This window comes from Ambystoma mexicanum, chromosome 6q, assembly GCF_040938575.1.
Source record: "Ambystoma mexicanum isolate Mex_15411 chromosome 6q, UKY_AmexF1_1, whole genome shotgun sequence".
NCBI lineage: Eukaryota > Metazoa > Chordata > Amphibia > Caudata > Ambystomatidae > Ambystoma > Ambystoma mexicanum.
In genome coordinates, this window is record NC_090937.1 from 1,424,999,541 (window position 1) to 1,425,022,153 (window position 22,613).

General features: G+C 47.5%; 1 protein-coding gene across 2 annotated transcripts in view; it reads left to right on the forward strand.

Moving 5' to 3' along the window:
• The window catches only part of LOC138516754 (signal peptide, CUB and EGF-like domain-containing protein 1), a 656,121-nt gene that overhangs the window by 412,831 nt on the left and 220,677 nt on the right, over positions 1–22,613 (forward strand). For both annotated transcript variants that reach the window (XM_069632130.1, XM_069632131.1), the window contains exon 5: positions 20,849–20,912. In XM_069632130.1, the coding sequence (XP_069488231.1) occupies positions 20,849–20,912 (64 nt within the window). The remainder of the gene's footprint in view (positions 1–20,848; positions 20,913–22,613) is intronic.

Genomic DNA, 22,613 nt, shown 5'->3' on the forward strand with positions numbered 1-22,613 from the left:
AACACTAATGGAAGCGGGAAAGGGCTCAACAGAACCGCTTAGGTTAAAATGGGAAAGGGACATGGGCGAAGACATCGACCCAGAGATATGGGATAAGGTAAGTAGGACAGCACCCAAGGCCTCGATATCATGCCAATATAAGTTGCACCTGATTAAATTATTGAATAGGTGGCAATATGACCCGCACAGGCTCTCCAAGATGTATCAGTCATCTAGTCCAATGTGTTGGCGGGGATGTGGGTCTGCGGCAGATTACTGGCACATGTGGTGGGGTTGTCCTCAGGTCAAAATATACTGGAATGAAGTCCTAGGTTTGATTAAGGATCAAGACGGGATCCAACTAACAGCAAACCCCTACTTGATCTTATTTGGTCTCGAGAGGATGAATTGAGAAGGGTCACAGACATAGCTGCACCACTGTTACTAGCCACGCAATGCGACGTCTTATGGTTAGTTTGTCAACAAATATATGCCTGGAACAGCCCACTAACGCCTAGCGAATGACCAATGCCATGAGTAGTGAAACATCATGATAACCTCCCCGAACAAGGTAGGCCTCAAGATCTGACAAACCTATCAACCAATCCGCCAAACGCTAGACAGTACATCCCATGGCGGCAGCTTATAAAGTCTTGTGGGGTTGAGGGAGGGGGGGGGGGGAATGGGAGAAGAGCGACCAATGCTTATTGACATTGTAAAGGGGAGTTAACTGTTGATGGAACGAAATGCAAGAATTTCGCTGATATATGAAACTAAATCTCAACCGCGCTTTCTACTTGACTGTAATACCTGCTTTCTTGTTATGATTGTTTACTTTGGTTGTATAAGTTGTAATCTGTTTGATATAAACTCCAATAAAATTAAGTTTAAAAAAAAGACATCACCATGTGTCTTCTCCCTCCAAAGCCTAGTCCCACCCTTGCTAGGTTTAAAATGGCCAAGCGCCCTCAGCAGCCCCAGCCAGATACCCCTGCGAAGCTCATCAATATCACCCATCCAACACCCACGGACTAGATGCATGGACCCCCACATGGTGATAATTGCGTGCCAACAACTACTTGAAACCATTTTTTGCACTGACATGATCTATGGGCCTTCAGCAAATTGTGCTCTCCCCCACACGCTGAGGCAAGACCCCTGGCTTAGTCTTTACATCATCATCCCCTCATCACCTGAGCAGACCGTATCCCACTCGATTGGTCAGACAATGCTGCAATCCCACTGTCAAATCATCCACTCGACCACAGCCCTCCCTGAACGCCAGCTCACTCAGCAGTGCTCGTTCAAAACCTTGGCCATACGTTAGCTGAAAAAATCCTCACAGGCTTCCCCATCACAAAAAATGCTTTGATCCTCTTACAATTATTCAACAACTCTGCTGTGAAACTGGTGGACACTCATTCCCCCTTTAAAGATCAGCACTGCTGAGAACAAACCTCCGCCCCCTGGTAAACCCCCATATAAAAACTCATATCAAACAAATGCTCAGAAGCCTAGAGAAACAGTGGCTCAACCATAACACTGGAGAGTTTACCAACCTCATTTCTCTGTGCCAGCCGTAGGATTCTGATTACTAAGGCCAAAGCTGCTTACTACTCCACTCCACACCCTCGTGGCAGCCTCTTAACAGGAGCAAACGCCTCTTTGAAGTAGTAAAGCATTGTACCAGCACTTGAGGTGTCAACAACTCAGCAAACCTGCAACAGAATTAACTGTTTTATTGAAATAATTGATAAAATGATAGATCGAATCAACCTCTCACGTCAATAATCTCCCACCCCCGTTTGCACTCCAGCACACACCATGCTTATGGGCTGAATTTTCTCCCTCTGCCTTCCTAAAAACAATTGCCACCCACAAGCCTACCTCTTACTAGAGTTGGCATTGCAAACCATCAGACACTGTTGTTCTCCAGCATGGGCTCTGGCATGGATTCACATGCTCATGAATATTCCCCGTCGTCAGGCCGGGAATCCACGGAATAGAAAAAAATCAGTATCAGTTTCGTTTCTGATCTGTCTTTCCTAGTAGTAACCAATCACTGGTCTCTGGGTCATACTGCCCCCAGCCAATGACTACCCTCTCCCTAAGCCCCGCCTCTGGCAGCCATCCTCAGATTTTTACCGCACGTTCAAGTGTTGGGAGTCCTCGTGCTGTAGCTCTCGAGCTTTCGCTGCGTTTTCGCGCTTTTTCAGGAGATTTTTCTCATTTTTCGGTTAAATAGAGCCTCAAGCTCCATCGTTTCTACATCCGATCAATGGGGACCCGTTTCGGAGTTTTCTACGCCCCTCAAGGGTGAAGATTTCGTCGAGTTGCGCTTTTGGAGGATTCCAGAAGTTCTGAGGCCTACCCCGGACATGGCCCAGGAGAAAGGAAGCTCGACGCCCGGGAAGCTATTCAGGACCTGCCCTGGATGCCAGCTTCAGAATGTGTTCATGGAGGACGAGCATTCGTTATGCCTCTACTGTCTCCATGAGGACAAGACGCACGTGGAGAAGGACTATGAGTTTTGTGGGAACATGTCGGAGCGGACCATGAAGGATCGCCACCTCCGTCTCGCCAACTGGCTGGAAGGGAAGAGCCCGTCAGGCGAGAAGAAGAAGAAGTCCGAGCGGTCTTCTAAGTCCTGTGAGGGCGCCCCGGCGACGGGGGCCCAACAAAAGGCCAAGCACCGCGAGTCTGCGGGCACCGGAAGCGCCGAACGGTCAGGCTCCTTGGCTGCCAGGCAGCGCGCATCCTCCCCGGCGCCATCAACCATGAGCCAACGCTCTGGCTCGGGTAAGAGGAAGTCCGAGAACCCGGCGAAGCTTCTGGAGAGGCCCGGGTCGATCTCCAAGATTCCGGCAGAGGGGGAGCGAGGCTCGGACCCTCCCCCCAAGGTGAAGGCCCCAGGCATGCAGAAGGTGACGATGGCCTTAATTCACCCTGCTAAGACCTCGATTGAGGACGTCGCAGCGGCCCTGGCTCAGCCTTTGGAAGCTACGCCAGTGGAGGCGACCTCAGGATCCAGAGTCTCCCTGCCACCGCAGAGGGGGGGGGAGTCTTTCAGGCCCATCGAGAAGAGCCCCACGAAGTCCCCGTTGGAAAAGGAGGGGGAGGGGCAGGTGGCCATCGTGGATACGGACACGACCTCTGAAGAAGAGCTCATCGAAGTCGTGGAGGAGGCCCAGCCCATCGGGAGGGATCCCGACGAGGGCGATGACGAGAGCGACCGTGTCGCCGACAAGGTTCCTGAAGAGCCCTCGCTCCCGTTGTTTCCGGTGCCGCAGGACACTTCGGCGGCCATTTTGTCAGCGATTCAGTCCTTATGCTCGGAGATAAGGACAAGGTTGCCCCTCCCTCCGACGGAGGTACCTGAGCCAGACCCGACGGGGGAACCAGAGCCGGGACCTTCGGAAAGTCCACTGCATATGAAGAGGACGCATCCTCCGCTACCTATCCCACCTCTGCGGCCTACTCTGCCTTCCCCCCGGTCAACTACCCACGGGGATGATACGGGCACGCACATGGCTACGACAGGTACAGATGACGGAGGCGACGACGGGACGTGTCCCCCCGTCGCCCCCTGCTCGGGCGTCCCCGCCTGACGAGATTGGATCTTTCCATGCCATGATTTCCAGGGCATCCGAGCTCTTACAACTCTGCCCCGAAGAGAAGAAGGAAGGGTTCCTTTACCAACGGCGCGAGGCTAAAAGGAAGACGGTCCTCGCCGTACATCTGGGATGAGGGGCTCTAACTCCTCAAGAACCCTGCCACGGTGCCTGCAAAGAGGGACCGGTACGAGAAGAAGTACCGGGTCCCTGACACTGCCCCCTTGTGCCTTCGGGCGCAACCTACCCCAGATTCGGTCGTCTCGGCGGCGGCAAAGAAGAAAGCTGGGGGGGCATCGGCCTCGACATCAACTTCCCCGCCGGACGGCAAGGGCAGGAAGCTGGACGCGATGGGACGACGGGTCATCTCATCCGCAGCGACTATCAAGGCGGCCAACGCCCTGGCTATCGTAGCTCGCTACGACAGGGAGTTGTGGTTCAAAATCGCCCCTCTATTGGACTTCCTTCCGGACGCCAAAAGGGCTGAGGCTCTTGAAATCTTACAGGAAGGTGAGATTGCTTCGGACCACGCCATCACGGTGGCAACGGACATCACCGACACCGGTTTCCGTCAGTTGGGCAACAGCGTCTGCCTGAGACGACGAGGATGGCTCAAGGCGACGGATTTCCGCCAGGACGTACAAACCAAAGTTTTGGACATGCCCTTCGACGGGAACAACCGGTTTGGGAATGCGGTCAGGCTATCAAGACAGACACGGAGACTGCCCGGGCACTGGGAGTGCTCCAACGACGATGGCCGTCCTTTCGGAGCTCCGGAGGCAGACAAGCTGCCTCCAAGGGATCCGGCAGTGGCTCCTCGATGTAACGACAAGCGGCAAAATCTTCGTCTCAGGAGGCCTACAGGGGACACGGCAAGTCAGGTGGTGCCCGTCGTCGTCGACAGGGAGGTCAAGGAGGCGAGGCGGCCTCCAAACAAGATTGAGCCGACCGTGGGGTCGGGCCCCCGCCGAAACACCCCAGTGGGAGGCCGGCTGACGAGGTTCGTCAGCGTGTGGGAGTCCATCTCCACCGACCATTGGGTGCTGGACGCCCTGGCCCAAGGGCACGCCCTCGAGTTCCAGAAGAAGTGCCCTCGCGTTCCACCCATGGCCAGGAAGGAAAATCACGTCCCTCAACTACTGTTGGAAGTAAGGGCGATGTTTAAGAAAGGTGCCATCAAGCTCGTCCCAAAGATGCTTCAGGGCTCCGGAGTTTACTCAAGGTACTTCCTCGTAAGGAAGACAGGAGGATGGCGTCCCATCCTGGACCTGCAACGACTGAACAAGTACATCAAGGCACAGAAGTTCCGGATGGTCACCCTCCAGCACGTGCTGGGACAGCTGGAGGAGGGCGATTTCCTGTCGTTGTTGGACTTGGAGGATGCGTACTTCCACATTCTAAAAAGACACCAAAGGTTCCTCAGGTTCGTGGTCCAAGGGCGGCACTACCAGTTCAAAGCCCTCCCGTTCGGATTGAAGTCAGCACCCAGGGTGTTCACCAAGTGCCTCGCACCAGTGGCGGCGCAGCTGCGCCTGCAGGGGATCCACGTCTACTGCTACCTGGACGACTGGCTCATCCGGGCAAGGACAAGGGAGCTCGCCGTGGAGAACACTGCGAAGACCGTCCAGCTGCTCTCGGACCTGGGGTTCTCCATCAACTTTCCAAAATCCCACCTGGTCCCGTCGCAAGTCGCCCTGTTTCTGGGAGCCAGGCGCGGCTGGTCTCGCCGTCGGAGGAAAGGACCAGGACCATCCTGGGCAAGGTGCAGCGTCTGCTGGCCACGGACATGGCCAGGGTAAGATCTATCAAGTCCCTCCTCGGGATGATGTCCTCCTGCATTTATCTGGTGCGCCTTTGCAGACTTCGGATGCGCCCCTTACAAGAGTTCATCGACGCTCACTGGGTCCAGTCGACGGGCAGCTTCGAGGACAGGATCCCACTCAACGAGATGTTCCGTCAGGCGATCCGGGGGTGGGGTACCCGCTCTCATCTGTCGGCGGGCACGGACTTTCAGACCCCAGCTCACCAGGTGACGGTGACGACGGGTGCCTCCCTGGAAGGTTGGGGAGTGCACTCTGGAGATCTTCACGCGAGAGGCCTTTGGCTCCTGGAGAAGTGACTCCACATCAACATCTTGGAGCTCTGCGCAGTGTTATGGGCCCTCAGGTCTTTTCTTCCGTCCCTCAAGGGCAAGGTGGTGAGGGTCTTCACCGACAACACCACCACAATGTTCTACATCCGGAAGCAGGGTGGAACCAGATCCCCTGCCCTATCCAAGGAATCCCAGGATCTGTGGCATTGGGCCGTCACCCATGGGATGTTTCTGGTACCTTTTTCATCTAGCAGGAATAAAAAACACCATCGCCGACTCACTCAGCAGAGGGCTGCGCTCGTGCCACGAGTGGGGAACTACGCCAGTATCAAGTGGATCGACTCTTCCGACGATGGGGCGAATCCCAGATCGATCTCTTCGCGACGGCGACAAACTCCAAGTGCCGGAGGTTCGCCAGCATGTTCCCCCAGCCGAGGAGCATGGGCGATGCTTTCTCGTTCCCCTGGGACGGCCTATTTGTTTATGCGTTCCCTCCGTTGCCATTGCTGCTCCGGCTCATCAACCAGCTCAAGAGGTCCCGGTGCTGGATGATCCTCGTTGCACCGGCGTGGCCGAGACAGATCTGGTTCCCGCACCTTCTGGACTTGTCACCGTCCACACCAGTCAAGCTGCCGACGGACGCGGATCTTATTTCCAGAGAAGGAGGCGCCATTCTTCATCACAACCCAGAGTCGCTGAACTTGCAGGCCTGGCTCCTGCAGCACTAGAGTTTGGAGGGTACGACATCCCAGCCGACTGCAGAGAGGTTCTTGCAAAAGCCAGGGCGTCCTCAACTCTCAAGTGCTACGGACATAAATGGAAGAGGTTCTCTGTCTGGTGCCGTGCACAGAAGATTAACCCTCTGCGGATTACGGCCCCTCAAGTATTGCCGTACCTACTGTTATTGGCCAAGGCTGGACTAGCTCACGCTTCCATCAAGATACATCTGGCCGCCATCTCACGATGCACCAGAACTACAGGACGGGCGTCCTTGTGGTCTCATCGGCTGGTGAAGGAATTCATGAAAGGATTGTTCCGATCATTCCCGCCGGTGAAGACCCCTGCCCCGGCGTGGGAGCTCAACGTGGTGCTGACCAGGCTCATGAGGGCCCCATTTGAGCCTATGCATTCGGCGCCGTTGAAGTTTCTGTCGTGGAAGACAGCATTTCCCGTGGCCATCACCTCCGCACGACGAGTGGGAGAGATCCATGCCCTATCTTGCAAGCCACCATACTTGATTTTTCACGACACGAGGGTGGAGCTGAGGACGCACCCCTCCTTCATGCCCAAGGTGCCGTCGGACTTCCACCTAAACGAACCCTTGGTGTTGCCAGTTTTTTTCCCGTCACCTTCGTCGCCGGCTGAGAGGACTCTGCACTCGCTGGACTTAGCTAGAGCGCTGAAGTCTACGTAGACCGCACGAAGAGTTTTCGGAAGACATCACAGCTGTTTGTAAACTTTGGACCTGTGAATTAAGGGAAGGCTCTCTCGAAGGCTTCCATTTCCAGATGGCTCTCCGGCTGCATCATGCACTGTCACCGGTTGGCAAACCGACTGCTGCCCAGCCGTCCGAGAGCCCACTCGACCAGAGCGATCGCTGCTACCACGGCGTTCCTATCTGGAGTGCCCCTGCTCGACATCTGCAGGGCTGCGACGTGGAGGTCGACACACACCTTCACGAGATTCTACTGCGTCGATCGGGAATCCCGGGAGGAGTCCAGGGTCGGCCAAGCAGTGCTGCGCAACCTGTTCGCTTAAGGTGAGCCTGGTGAGGAGGTAAGAGATGCTTAATGTTGCGTTTTTGTATTGATTAATGTTGAGCCTGTTGCCACCTCCCGTGGTTGTGCATGTGTATACTGCTATGTATTCTTATATTCATGTGCATGTGAATCCATGCCTGACCCCATGCTGGAGAAGGAACAAGTTACTTACCTGCAACTGTTGTTCTCGAGCTTGGGTCTGATATGGATTCATATGCGAACCCTCCCGCCTACCCCTCTGCGGCTCTTCACTTGGTCATACTGCCACTTTACGTGCTACCAAATCTGAGGATGGCTGCCAGAGGCGGGGCTTAGGGGGAGGGCAGTCATTGGCTGGGGGCAGTATGACCCAGATACCAGTGATTGGTTACTACTAGGAAAGACAGATCAGAAACAAAACTGATACTGATTTTTTTCTATACCGAAGATTACCGGCCTGACGGGGAATATTCATGAGCATGTGAATCCATGCCAGACCCATGATGGAGAACAACAGTTACAGGTAAGTAACTTGTTCCTTACTTAACTTCTTTGTGTACAGCGAGAGGTGATGAGGTAAGCCACTGTGCTCGCCAACTGGTAGGTCTACTGGACTGCAGGGTCATGTGATGAATCCTGCGAAATCGTCAGAGTCCCAGCCTAGAGTGTCCTCCCATGTGGCCAGGGGAAGGCAGCCTCTACCCAATCCTGACCCTGGGAGCGGTATTCAGAGGGAGGATCACATGGGAGGAGAAGACTATCGAGGGAATGTGGTGACTCCATCAGGAGGGATGCAGTATTCCTCTTTTGAGGATGGAGTCCCCATGGTAACTAAATGTTTAATGGCATCTTGTCCTAGTCAGACCTCCCCTCCCCTCCCAGACTTATCCAAGATGTCAAGAAGAATTCTCTTGGTAAATATGGAATTAATGCATATGGAAAACAGAGTCTATATTACCACTTTAAGTAGTAGTAATACTTCATGGGGTTCAGGTTATAGACATGAGAGAAAATCTATACGTCCTTTAAAATCTTCTCTTAAACATGTCCTCTGTAGATTATGGGAAGTTAAATCCCCTAGAAACATCATGGACTTTGTCAACATTATGCTACTAGTACTGAGACGAGGAAGAGGGATCAAGAGTTTCCAAAGCGTGAGGTGTGGTCTAGTTGTCCTAATGATCCAAACCTGAGCAGAAACTTTAAACATATAAAAGGCCTGTCGGGGGTGGAGGGGCGGGACTGCAGAGGAGGCACTGCAGAATTAAGCTGTCACTGAGGCCACCACTGTAGTGATAGCGGACCACCGCGCTGAGAGCCTGGAGGAGGTCAGAATCCTTAAATGAATAGGACACTCAACGGGAAGCGGTATTGGTGCCAGAGACTCAGGAGAGAGAAGCTCCCTGTGTCCAACAATCCGCTCTGGCATGTGGAATTTGCCGGTGAGCGTTGCGGGTTGTGCAGGCTCTGGGGACAGACTGCAAGAGCTGTTGTATGCTGGCGGGAGCTGTCAAACTCTGCGGAAGTCCCAACAAACAAAGAAACGGGGTCAGCATGTCCAAAGGCGACGCCAGAAAAATCGGTGAGTGTACCTAGTGAAGGTAACCCCTGGGTGCTGAACCCTTTTAAATACCGAACAGTTGAATGTAAGCAAATTGGGCGCAGCTCTCCTATTATGAGATGTCGGACTGGAAATGATTTTAATCCGCATTGGCAAAGCCAAACTGGGGGATTTCCAATAAAAGGATATTCTAACTTGCATTGCCCAAGCAGAAGAGTGGAAATAAAAAATCAAAGAAGATGCAAATTCCCTGAAGAGGGTTATCTAAAAAAGGGACATTGTAACATACATTGCCAATGCCAACCTAGGCTGAGATTGACATCCAGGCAAGTGAGATTCGAGAATCCCATATCAAGATACTTCGAGGGAAGGAGTTGTAAACCATACTACCAACAGCCCAAAGGTTATATTAAAGAAAGACAGATACAGCAGGAGAAAGGTCCTTCTTGCGGCAAGGAACAAGGGGGGGAGAGGTATAACCTGCATTGCATGTGGCAAAAAGATTCTTGTGACAATGGTTGTCTTTTTGTGCAGTATATTGGAGAACAAACATGTATGCCAATTATGTTAAGCCTTACCACAGACGTCTAGTTGTAGGAATTTTGTTTATCATGACAGGATAGTAAACAAGGAGAGGGAGAATTAGTGGTAGTCCTAGCATGAGAGTGGACCAGGAAGAAGATAGCTTGAAGTTAAATGAATGTGGTACAAGCTTGTAACAAAGAATAAGTGGCAATACCATGATTGTGTTTGATGAAGTGGCATAGCCATCCTGATTAAGAAGCTGTTTCTAAATAGGAAAGATTGTTTAACTTTCAGGGAACAACTGTTTTGACTTTCAATTGGAAGAGTGGAGAAAAAGTGAAATCACTTTGTCCAATACAGAAGATTTTGAATGCACAAGACATTTTTATTTTATGAAAAACGTGGAACTTTATTGAAATTGAACTTTAACTGGACGGCACCAGAACTATTCCATGGGAAGGGGATCCAATCCTGGTTACAAGGATTCTTGGTTATAACTTTTGTGTTTGAACTTGAATGTTATTTTTGTGAAGTTAAATCGCCAAATGAATCCTGTATGATTTGTTGTGTGTATTAGTGTGAGGGACAGATATTTGGACATTGGTTCTTGTTCAGTTAGCTCTAGTTTGGTAGGTAAGGGAAACCTCTGTTAGGCTAGGGAAAGATAGGCGTTTGTCTCAACCCTTTATTATGTAATAAAATGGCAACTTGTGACAAGCATATACCTAAATGTCCATCTCACGTGTCTGACTCGTCGCAGTCACTACAGGGTGACATTTCCAAGAAGGATGAATGACAATTAAAGGGGAAACCTCTCAGAGGATGCTTGGTGTGATTTGGCTCTATCTGGGAGTACTTTAGGCAGGAGCCGATGGGCGGAAGAACTTCTTAATAGTAGCGAAGAGCGAGCCCAGCTGAATATCCAGATTCTAAAGGCTAATCAGACCAAACAAATTGAGGGTTAGGGGGTGGAGAGGTTGAGGATAGGAGAACCAGGAAGGACCAGGAGAAAAAGAATAAATGGGGAACAAGGAAACAGTGAGACCAGGAGAATAACTGGAAGGCAGGGGATCGGTGTGTGAGGCACTCCAAGAAGCATCAATCTGCAGGAGTAGAGGACTTAGTTCCAGCACTGTGATGCATGGAATAGCGATTTCCCAGCCACTTAGTAGATAGAACACAACCGAAAGCCAGCTTGCATCTGAAAGACTAAACTGCTGCTACATGGGTCTCTGCCAGGAATGGATAAGAATGACATACCATGTGGAAAGGCACCACAGGGGCATATCTCTGGGGGTGGGAGGTGGGATCATATTGTGTCAACAGACAATCTGGAAACGACACGATGTAGAGGAGCAGGATATTGCTGGTCACCACCTCCTCCAGTGAGTCAATGGAGGGGGAAGGCGGGTTAACAACTAAAAAAGCTCACGACTCATCAGAGTGCAGGCTGAAAGGCATGATTCTGGAAATGACTTGAACCAGAGTGGAGGAAGAAAATTCCACAGCAACGAGAGAGGAAGACCAAGCTACTTCCCTGCTTGTGTACATGTCTTTTAAACATACCCTGGGATTATTTTCACGGGTTATTTGATCTAACCCTTCACCCAGCACTACAGGTTCGTATGGTTCTTGACTTGTGTATCGCTTGTTCCTTCATAATTTAATTTGTTTATTCATTTGGTTGACTTGACCATGGATTCCTATATTCTTTTTTTTAATGCTCGAATGCTTTGAATAAATAGACTCCGTTGTCCGGCCTTTAGCAGCGGAAAGTCAGCAGAGATGTTTTATGCTCCACTGGTACCTTTTTGAAAGCCTCTATTTATGTGTTTCCAGCACGCAGCAGCACATTTTCCAACGACTACCTGGTTTCCGTTTCATGAAGGTGTTTCGGGCATCTCCATCATCCTGCCGCGCAGCTTTACTCCTGGACTGTTGAGGACTCTTCCGTCCTTTTAGAGCTCTCAGCCCTCCTCTGTTTTCCCTTCATATCTTTGTTTCAGTTTGTATATTGTTCAATGCCAGCGCCTGCAGAACAGGGTGCTTTACGTGTCTCTGCTACTGCTTCAGCTGTCCCTCTGATGAGCATGGGTTTCTTTCTCATCTCTAGGTCTTTTGTCCTCTGTGTAATGGGGTACTAGGATGTGGAAGGTGACTGCAATGCAACAGATTTCTGTTGGAGTACTGGGATGTGGGAGAGTGAGAATGTTAACCTCCTCTTCAGACGCAGGGAAATTATTTCTCCCACCTCATCGCCCAAACAAGTGTGCTATTGAATGAACACCTGGCCCTGATGCTCCTTTTGGCAAGTTTGCATTTGCTCTCTGTACCTGAAGGGGTCTATCTACGAATAGTTGCTGGTTAATCAGAAGCATGGACTGATTACTGAGTCTAAATCTCCAGACGGAGCTGCTCATTTCTCAATTCTCAAGAAGGGCTTGTTTGAACTTCAACCCTACCTAGAGGGAACCAGGTTACCATGAAGGACATTTACCCTCTGCCATTAAATCCAGAAATTCGAGAGGCTGTCCAAGGTGTTGTGATCTATACCATCTGGTGCAGTGCCTATTTGTATCAAAGCTCATGACTTGTGGAAGACCGTATTCTGGACCCCATTTGGGCACATAATGCTGTGTGATGCTCTTTGGCCTGACCAACACCCCAGCAGTGTTCCTGCTATTCATGGCTATAGTTTTTCAGACATATCAGTCTGTAGTGGTTCGTCTAGATGACGTATTGATTTTATCCACGAAACAGGAAGACAATGATTCCCATGTCGAGGAGGTATTACATAGTCTACAAGAAAACAGGTTGTTGGTGAATCCCGAAAAATATGGATTTGAATGCTAATTAGGCTATGTCTCGTCTAAATATGGTTTTACTCCTGAATCTGCAAAAGGTTAAAGCTGTGCTCCAGTGGCCATTCCTTAGGAATGTTAAAGAAATACAGCGCTTTGACATTTTGAAATTCCAACCTCATTTTTCAAAGGGCAAATTAGAGGTTTTGGGGGGAAAAGCATCCCATAAAAGCATGAACATCCATAAACGCATATAAAGTATTCAACAATTTATATGGCTTATGCAACAGTCTAAAAAACGAGATTTTCCTATTACGACTAAACCGAACCATGGAAAAATATCACTGTTTCTCCCTTGTCTCCTCAAACAACTGTTGAGAACAACTTTCCACCACAGAATTTGCATATAACAACTCTGCATTCTTCCATCAAAATCAGTCAATTCTACTTTATTTACAATTTTTATCCCCGTTTATTTCCTACTGCATCCATTCCAGCCATGCAGACACTCAATTGATGAGTTGATCTCTTCCATACATCAGGAGCATACACAACTTCTCTAGACAACATAGAAGTTGCTTGAATCGACACTAAGAAGTAGACTGGTGTACTAAGTTGAGGATAGAGTTTGGCTTTCCACAAAATGTCACCACTTGGTGCCATCCAAACTGTCTCCCCACTTCATGGGCTCCTTTAAAATACTTGAGGATCAACCCACTGGCCTAAAAAATCTCATGGATCACCCGTTCTTCTTGACTGATTCACACTGTGGCACCCTGCAATATCTAGCCCACTGGAAAAGCTATACAATCGCCAAACGTACTTGGAAACCGGTTTCCAACATTCACGCTCTTATTGCTACGTCACTTTCATAGTCTTCAGCCTTAGAAACCGGATACCATAAGAATTAGAAGGCGTTGTACTGTCAGAGGTGTGTCCCTGTACATCCTCACCTGTGGCGCCGAACATCATTCCTACGTGTTCCCTGCACAGCATGTCCTAGAGACGGAGACCGCCATGGTCTAGTCTTTTTGATGCTAGCTGGCTTCTGGTTGTGTTCCATTATCTACGTATCTGCTGGGAACAACTATTCTGCACATCACAACACTGTGCTTAAGTGCTTTTCTTCTGCACGCTGATGTTTGTGAGTTCTTCGCATCCTGTTCCCTTGCCTTGCAGTTATTCTGTCTTTTGGTTTCATTGTTCTTCCGTCTCAACTGCTCCAATCTTGGAGCCAAATAGCACTAAACTTTCTTGGAGGGTTTTTCCACTTAATTGGGATTTTCCCTCCTTGAGGACGGCACACTGTTGGTCCCCCTACACTCCAGACTGGGGAGGGAAGACCACCTTGCCTATTCACTTCTTGCCATACGCAGAGAAGCAAGATAAGGTCAGCATCTGATTACCCCCCTCCTGTCCCAAAGCCCATGGACTGGCATCTTCCTTCGGCTGCAATACCATGGCATGTACTACTTTATATTGCACACCTGAATGATATGTTGCAGTAGGTGCTGCTTGATGTGAGATTGATGCCTACAATTTACAACACACAATTGTCATGTGTTTGGCACATGCACAAGCTGCTGTGGCTGATATAACTAGCCTCATGCCACTTGAACCATGCATTGACTTTACCATTCATTTTAGAGATCTGACACCTCTAACAAAATTGGGTGTTTGTTCAATCTGACTCCAAATTTCTGGGACAATAATAGACTGGACTTGGTCTGAATATTCTGTTTATTAAAATAGAGCATCGAAACCAAAGGTGGCCCCCAAAGTGCTGGGCAAGTCACCCACTATATTATACAATTACAGACAGCTTTCTACAAAATGGAAAAGCTACCTGCCTGTTTTCTTTTAGTTTGGACTATTCGGTAAGCCGAAACTATTACATTGGAGTACCTACAGCTAGGGAGGAATGGCATATGAAGCTGGACATATGGAAATTACATATGCAGAGGGACTGTCTGTACGTGGTGTTTGGTTGTGTGCCCACCCATTGCCTGCCTATGGCCATGCTGATCCCTATGGCCTTTTCCACCTGTTCCTGTCTCTGCCCGCCCAAAATACCTCCTCATGGGAAATCTGAGCTCGCTGAACTCAAGCGTTCCCATCAGCCTTTACATTCAAAGTGCCTGCCAGTGTTTCAAAGCAGTCTTCTGAGAGCTAATGACTTAATTGGAGTTAGAAACGCGCTACTGGTATAGCCTGCCTTCAGTCACTTGATTTATAACCACTCTGCGTGGTCTTCACTGATGTCTTTGGCAATGCTGGTTTTAAACAGGACAACTTTTTTTGTATTGATGTTCTTATTAGTTATATCAAAGTCAGAACAAGAATAATACTTTTATCCTCACCACATCCCACCCTATTTCCCCTTCCAGCCCCCTCCTGAAGCCCATTCAGCTTATTACACCACTTCCAAAAAGTGAATACATGGATTCAAAAGCCACTTAATGCTTAACTGCTGTTTAAAAATTGAACTATTACTCGTGCCCCATGTTCATTGGGAAAGCCTTTTGCCCATCACATAAGTGGTATTTGCACCTCGCTGTTTTGATGAATCCTGTGGAGTCATCACTTATTCCCCGGCAATGACCTCCTCCCATGTGGCCAGGGGGTGGCAGCCGTTGCCTCATCCGGACCCTGGCGTTGGTTATATGAGGGAGGATCATATGGGAGGAGACGACTGCCTGGGGAAGTAGTAACTCCCTTGGAAGAGATATAGTATTCTCCCCCTCTCACAGAAGATCTTATAATACCCATGTGCTTTATGGCTTGTCACCCCACAACTCCTCCTTATTGTAGAACCCAGAAACCCCTTCCTTGAAGTCACTTTAGTTCCATTCAGGCCTCATATGCACAACACACACAACATCTTTTTTTCTGATTTTTAAGAAAGGCTTCTAAACATCAATTTGGAAATCCCATGATCTCTATGGACTTTAACTCCCATAAACCCTTAAGCACTGAGACGAGGAAGAGGAGGAAGTAGTTGATGCGAATTGAAAGAAACCTGCACTGAATATGCAGGCTAGTTGTTTGGTTCAATCATGTGTACTCAAAATGCAGACAGAACGGGAGATGACCATGCCGGAGGAAGTAGAGAGAACAGGCACATCCATGCAGCAGCATGCAAGTGCAAGAGTCTCATAGCGGCTGGGGCCAAAGCAAGGAGAGACGCAGCGGTGCACTCAGATGCAACAACAGAGCCCCTAGAGATACGTTGTGATAGGAAGAAACATTCTCTGGTACAGTCCACAGAGAGAAGCCAATGGAGGAGCGTAGAGCTGAAACACTGGAGGAAGGTCTGCAACACAAAGGAGGCTGTACCAGATAGGAAGCTTCATTGTGAAGACACGCCATGGGTCCAGGGACGCTGCAAATCACCAGTGAGTCTTCCGAGAGACATTGTGGCCATGGTGTGTACGGACAGGCATGTAAAAAAGTGAATGAATTGAGAATATTTGAATACCGACAAGATGAAATGCAACAACAAAACTTGAACACGTCCCTGTATGTGAGATGTCAATGTGGGGGAAGTTGGAACAAGCATTACCGTAAGCAAACAAATAGAAATACAGAGAAGTGATGCAACAGTGGCATATTAAAGGATAGTGAAATTGATAAGAAGTCCAGTCAGTTGATTTGTGTGGGGGATATATGGCAGAGAAGTACACCAGGGGATATGTAGGACCCCCAAATGAAGATTTCAGCAGGGAAGTATAGCAGGCAAGCCACCAAAAGCATATACAGTTATAAGACATTGTGGTAAGATACCTGGTAGGGGGAGTATGCCAGGGGATCTAGGAATTCCAAAGAGGAAGTCCTGAAATGTGAACTTTAAAATTGTGGGAAGATAAATGGCAGGTGAGTAGACCAGGGGATCTGAAGAATGCATCAAAGGATTCTTGGCAGGTGAGTATACCAGGAAGTCCACTAAAGTTAAAGAAGGACATTTACCCATGTTGCAAACAACTGGCAGAGAAGTATACAAGGGAAACTGGGAAAAACGTGGAGGAGGTCTTGGTGGGCAGACGCACCAGGCAATTGCAGTTGTGAAGTTGAACCAAGACTTTTTGGTATTGTGACAAGATAGTTGCCAGGAGAGTACACCAGGAAATCTGAAGCGTTCACACAAAGATTCCTGATAAAGAAACACATCAAGTAATCCACCAAAGTACAGGAGAAGGTAAAGAAATAATGTGCGGAATTTCTCACTTGAATGAGAACTTTTATGAATTCCGTACAAAGAAACCAAGGGAGTGTTGAATGATATGGAATGCATTGTATGCATGTGAACTTTCCGAAACCAAGTTAAAGAAACTATTTGAAAGACACTTTTGCCATCCTATTTCAATATCCAGGGGAAGGGAACCACCCCCTGGATACAAGGGTTTCTCCTTGCAATATACTTTTCTGTTGGATATATCTATTTTGATTATGAACACCTTTTGCCAATCATAAATTCAGTAATTGCCTTGCACCCTTAGTTCATTTCCAGTGTTGAGGGCCAGATTAGAATCTTTTGGACACAAGGACAGTTTGTTTAATGACTTGATACAGACTGATCTTTAGTTTGTTTCCTACGTAAGGGAACTCTTCCCTAGGATAGGGATAGAGTGCGGTTTATCCAACCCATTTCTGTTTAATAAAGGTGTCTGATAATGAGAAAATTACATCTTTGTGCGTCTCTCATTTCTGACCCTTCACACTGTCCTAGGCCACAGCTCATGAGTTTGCAATTTATGCAGGAGTTGCTGAATGCTGGTCATATAAGGCTGTACTAATAGTAGCTCAGATTTGCATTTGCTACCCAGACTAAAAACTAGCAATGGTAATATTCCCCTCACACCCGTCACCTCTGTTGCATTAGAACTTCCTGACAAGTTCGTATGAAGTAACGGGCGCCAGAGAAAATGCTTAAGCAATAATTTCCAGATCTATATCTTTTGGGAAATCCTTGTTCCTGATAGATTCCATCCTCGATCATGGGATGCTCCAGGTTTCCGATTGACTAAGTCTTAAACCCTTGAGTGCATCCACAGGCAAGGCCATGAGTAATTAAGCAGTTGGATTAAACACTACGCCCCTACCCCTGTTTAGCTGCACTAGAGCGGTCACTATGAAATGCGACTACTGCTGTCCCCGGCCAAATCGCTTGCATCTGAGAAAGGAATTGAGAATGTTCCCCTTGTTGCACTTGTTCCCATTTTTCATCACAGTGGAAGGGCCTAGAGGCAGGTCAGTTTGATGTAATGCGCTATACATTTCTCGTTATCAAGAATCAAAGAAATAAATGGAGGAGTGCCGCTCCTCCTCACTTCTACCACACAGCAACCATGCAAAACGGTTGTCTACAAACTTCTAATTGTAGCATGCTAATTTGGGCTGTACCATACATGTAACAGCAATGCGTAGACAGAACGGGGACAGTAGGATGTGGCAGTGGTTTGAAATGTATGTGTCCATAATGTTGACCTGGTCTGTGACATTTAACATTGTTTCTTGCCATGTATATGCACACTTGTCTGTGGTCTGTGCTTATATGTCAAGTTAGGATTGGTAAATAACCACTATTGACTGGCTCTATAGTTAGTAATGGTAGAACACGTCTCCTTTTGTGCATTGGAAATGCATTGGATGTGCCAGAGCATCTAGGAAGGTTCAGGTAACCCAAAATAAGAATTCATACGAGGTCAGATTAGATCTTCAAATAAAATATCAAATTAAAAGCTACCCAAACCATCATGGTATGTAGTTTAACTTTGCATTAGGGTGTGTGAGATTGGCATGGGGCAAAGAGATACACAGACACACAGGCTACCATTGTAAAACCTTTATTTAACAAGATAAGGCATAGGGATAACTCCTATCTTGCCCTAAGCTACATGCAAGTAGTCTCAACCATAAACAAATACAAGCCCGTAGTCTGTCCGTTAAAATCAAAAAGATGTCCATGGCTAACCTTAGCTTGCCCTCACTTCTAGATAGATACTGTGTTGGGATTTTGGTCAACATAAAAAATGATGTATCAAAGAAATATCAGGATACCGCTGCCGTATCTCTGCAGCTTTCTTCTGCACAGTTCGATTCAATGTCTCTGTATGCCCAGACATGGGTCCCGTGTCTGCTGGGCCTAGAGACCCATGCTACTCCTCATTGATGAGGCCCAACAAGGCCGAAACATGTTTGGGGATGCTTGTGGTCTTGTGCAGAAGGGATGTGACTTAGCAGTTCAGGCTGGACTGCCCCTTTTGGGGTGGGGCCAAGCCTGATTTGCATATGGTCTTTCCCCTTCTGTAATGGCTTGGCAGGCAAAGAACGATGGTCTGGAGGGTTGCCCAGAGCATTTCCAGTGGTTAAGATTCATTATAAACCTTCCAGCCATCACCTCTTTGTTTTTGCTTTGTCACCCCGAGTGGGACGGGTATGCCCAGACGTGGGTCCCGTGCCTGCTGGGCCTAGAGACCCAAGATACTCCTCACTGATGTGGCCCAACAAGGCCTAAACATGTTTGGGGATGCTTGTGGTCTCATGCAGAAGGGATGTGACCTAGCAGTTCAGGCTGGACTGTCCCTTTTGGGGTGGGGCCAAGCCTGATTTGCATATGGTCTTTTCCCTTCTGTAATGGCTTGGCAGGTGAAGAACAATGGTCTGGAGGGTTGCCCAGGGATGTGACCTAGCAGTTCAGGCTGGACTGCCCCTTTTGGGGTGGGGCCAAGCCTGATTTGCATATGGTCTTTTCCCTTCTGTAATGGCTTGGCAGGTGAAGAACGATGGTCTGGAGGGTTGCCCAGAGCATTGCCAGTGGTTAAGATTCATTATAAACCTTCCTGCCATCACCTCTTTGTTTTAACAACCCAAGGCAGCCTGCTGTATTTAAGGATGCTGTGGAAGTGCGTGTGCTCAGCACAAAGAATAGAACTGTTGAGATACCCGTAAGTGGGAGCAATGCAAAGTGGACTTGAGGCTGCCATCAGTGCCTCTCCATTCCCTGGTTGGTTCGACCCTTGCAGTGTCTGGAGAGTATTGAGAGCAGTGTCCAAAGTTCTCCAAATGGGGTGGTAGACCGACGAAATTGACCGTTCAAACCTAACTGACCTTGACCTTTTTTAGTTTGGGCTATTGGGCGTTTCTTGCGCCACCTACATGCCAAAACTATTGCAGTATAGAACAGAAAGGGAAGAATGGCACACAGCCTGTATGTATTTTTTGGTTGTACGTCTATCCATTGACTGCCCATGGCCATGCTAATTACTATGACCATTCCCTCCTCATGGGAACTCTTTGAGCTCGCTTTATTCAAGCCTTACCATCAAATGTTGCACTTAAAATGCCTGCCAGAGTTTTTTAAAGCAGTCGTTATAGAGTTAATTACTTAATTGGAGTTGTAAACACGCTACTGGTGTAATAAATGTCTCACCATTTCTGTCTTCAGCCACTCGATTTATAAATGCACCGCATGTCCTTCAATGAAGTCCTGTTAAAAACAAGCCTGGGCAAAGCCACCAGTTTTCACTTGTGTATGTATTGGGCATTTGCCAAGCACTGCTATAAGATGCCAAGGTACTCTGACCATTTTTGCTCCTGCTACCATCAGTGGACAGTTAATACCACTACAACTGCGCCTGGCAAGTGTCTTTCACAGACTTGTCTCACTAATTGTCAATATACACAAACATCCATTCATAGAAATCAAATACCCGACTTATTCTGGGCAACAATATACAAATTATGTTCAAGCTAGCTATCACTTCTTGTTGGTTACCTTATCTGTTAATTAGTCTCATCAACAAAAGACAATTCAATATACTTTTGATTTTCTCCAAGCTCACCGACAAGCATTGGCCTCCTAGAAAATGCGTTCAAACATTTACTTGAATTTGAAGCAACTAAAATTGGTTGTTTCAATTGCTCTGATATATTGTTAAGCGATAGTCGGAGTATAGTTGGGGTGGAAGGATTGGGAAGTAACACACTTGTGAATTCGTGAGGATATGGCATTGGAGATCTGATGTAAACTGGAAAATGCAATCACGAAATTAAAGGAAAAAAAGATAAAATGTTTTAGGCCCCAGCTGATAACTTTGGCTTTGTTCGACAACGAATCTGTATTGAAAAGTGACTGCAGGTTTTACTCTGTTCATTTTAATCTTTAATCATGTGCAATATAAGCATGAAGAGTCTGCTTGCACCACTTTGTATTTGTATAACCATGTTTAATGATGCAAATGTACAGTTGATTAACCCTTGCTTAACAATCCTGTTTTGAGAACATAGCAAGCTGATGGGTTCTGGACGCAGATGCTTGAAAGCTTTGAAGTACAAGGTTTCCTTTACTATTTTGTAAGCCATGTTTTCTTTCCTTAGCCCGTAAAATATTAACTAAATGAAACATATAAGCAATATATTTAAGAGTTTTGAAAGAGCTCATTGAAACTGGTAGAACAATATCTTAGCATTGACAATTGGAATTCAAAACCTGTGCTGGTCATTTTGTGATTTCATGTTGTGCTTCTGTTTTTGCCTTGTAGGATATTATTCCTTCCATGAGAATTCTACCTTTTGTCTTCCCTGCCCGGAAGGATCGTTTTGCAAGTAAGAGAACAAACTCTTTCCCTCTTATCGTTTTGAACCTGGCTCCATAGACTCAGTAGCAGATGTGTCCAGATTTCCTGCCCGCAACCGGGAACGCTCCTAGTCCTACTCTTTCTTGTGTCTGTCCATATCGTGTGAGGTTCCCTCCACTCCGTACACATTGTACTAATAGCGATCTTTTTGATAAGCGACCCCAAACCCTTTGGGAGGTAAAAAATACTACAATGCCCCACATTACCCCTCTACAATACTTGATACCTTTGCAGGTGTCGGTAAAGTTGGTGGCCGAGTCACAAGGAAGAGTAAGGCTTCCTGTAAGTAATTCAGACATTACACCTTTGTGCATCTTCATCATTCCTGCCCTTGTTATTTAAGGATGTTCCCAGTCTTGGAAGCGAAGAAATATATCCACTAGTGAATAATAACGGTTTGATATTTACATAGCGCTTTCTCCAAAGCACTTTACATAAAACCCGTTTCTATACCATTTTTTTAAAATTTCCCATCCGAAATTGGTAATCATTTTATTGACCTCCGAAGGATGAAAGTCTGAGTCCACCTTCCTGGTGTTCAAACTGTGACCTTCAGGTCACACACAAATCTCAGTAAATTCTTAACTTGCTGAGCTATTTTACTGCAACATTTATATTTTAATGACATTTCTAGGTGATTAGTGATGACACAAGTACAGCCAGGCCACAATTTATCACTGAAGATTATTACATTTGGTCTGTAATGCTTAACGTGCAGGACACTCAAAAGATGTAGCCTTACACATTTCAACTATTGAGACCCCTTCCCTTTCCTCCCAGGACACTTCCATCACCCTGGTGAACTCCCCTTTAATCACCTATGCAAGAGCACCTGTTATTCATAAACCAGCCCTACTGCTTGCCTCACCCACGTGCTTTTATTTGCACCCCAAGACTTCTTCCCCCAGAGGTTTCAAAAACTCAGTAGTATGCAGACCCTAAAAAGAGGCAGACAGCTATCCCACCCACACCTCCCCAATTTCAAAGAAATAGGAAAACTGATCTGAATGGGCTGACTGATGGAATATAGATCATGTCAATTCTTGACATAAATGAAACTCTGGCATAATCTTCGACACAATCGTAGGAGAGGAATGCAGAACCAACCCACAGACAAGCATTCATACGTATCTGAAAGCACTAAAGCACCAGTTTCATTCAGGTGAGACATTAAAGATAAAACGAAGGGACTCGAAATGAAAAGATTGGGGAGTCCGGAGTACCAAAGGAAGATAGCTATATTGAGGGAGAGGCTGAACAGGCAGACCGTGAGGGAAACGTTGGAACTTCAAATATTTTTACACTTGAACACTGCCCTATGGATCCCCAAAATAATGGCTGCCAATTGAAGTTTTAGGGAGAGCTAGAGCCAGTCCCACAGATTACTCATCATGTAAAAAAAATCAGAAATCTCAACTCGTTATTAGGAACGAGAACCAACAGTTAGGCAAACATCGTACCGAGAAAGAGACCCTGTGCAGACTATTGGTCTTTATTGCTGTGGGAACGCTGCTTTTACATCCGGTCAGTCTTTTTTGATCAAACCCTTCCTTTCAGTAGCCAAGCCGAGAGGTCTGTTTATGTTTGAACAGATGCCAGGTCATCTTGTGCCATTAGCAAACTAGCAAAAGGAACAGGGCCCTCTGGCGTTTGCGCAGAACCCAATGGA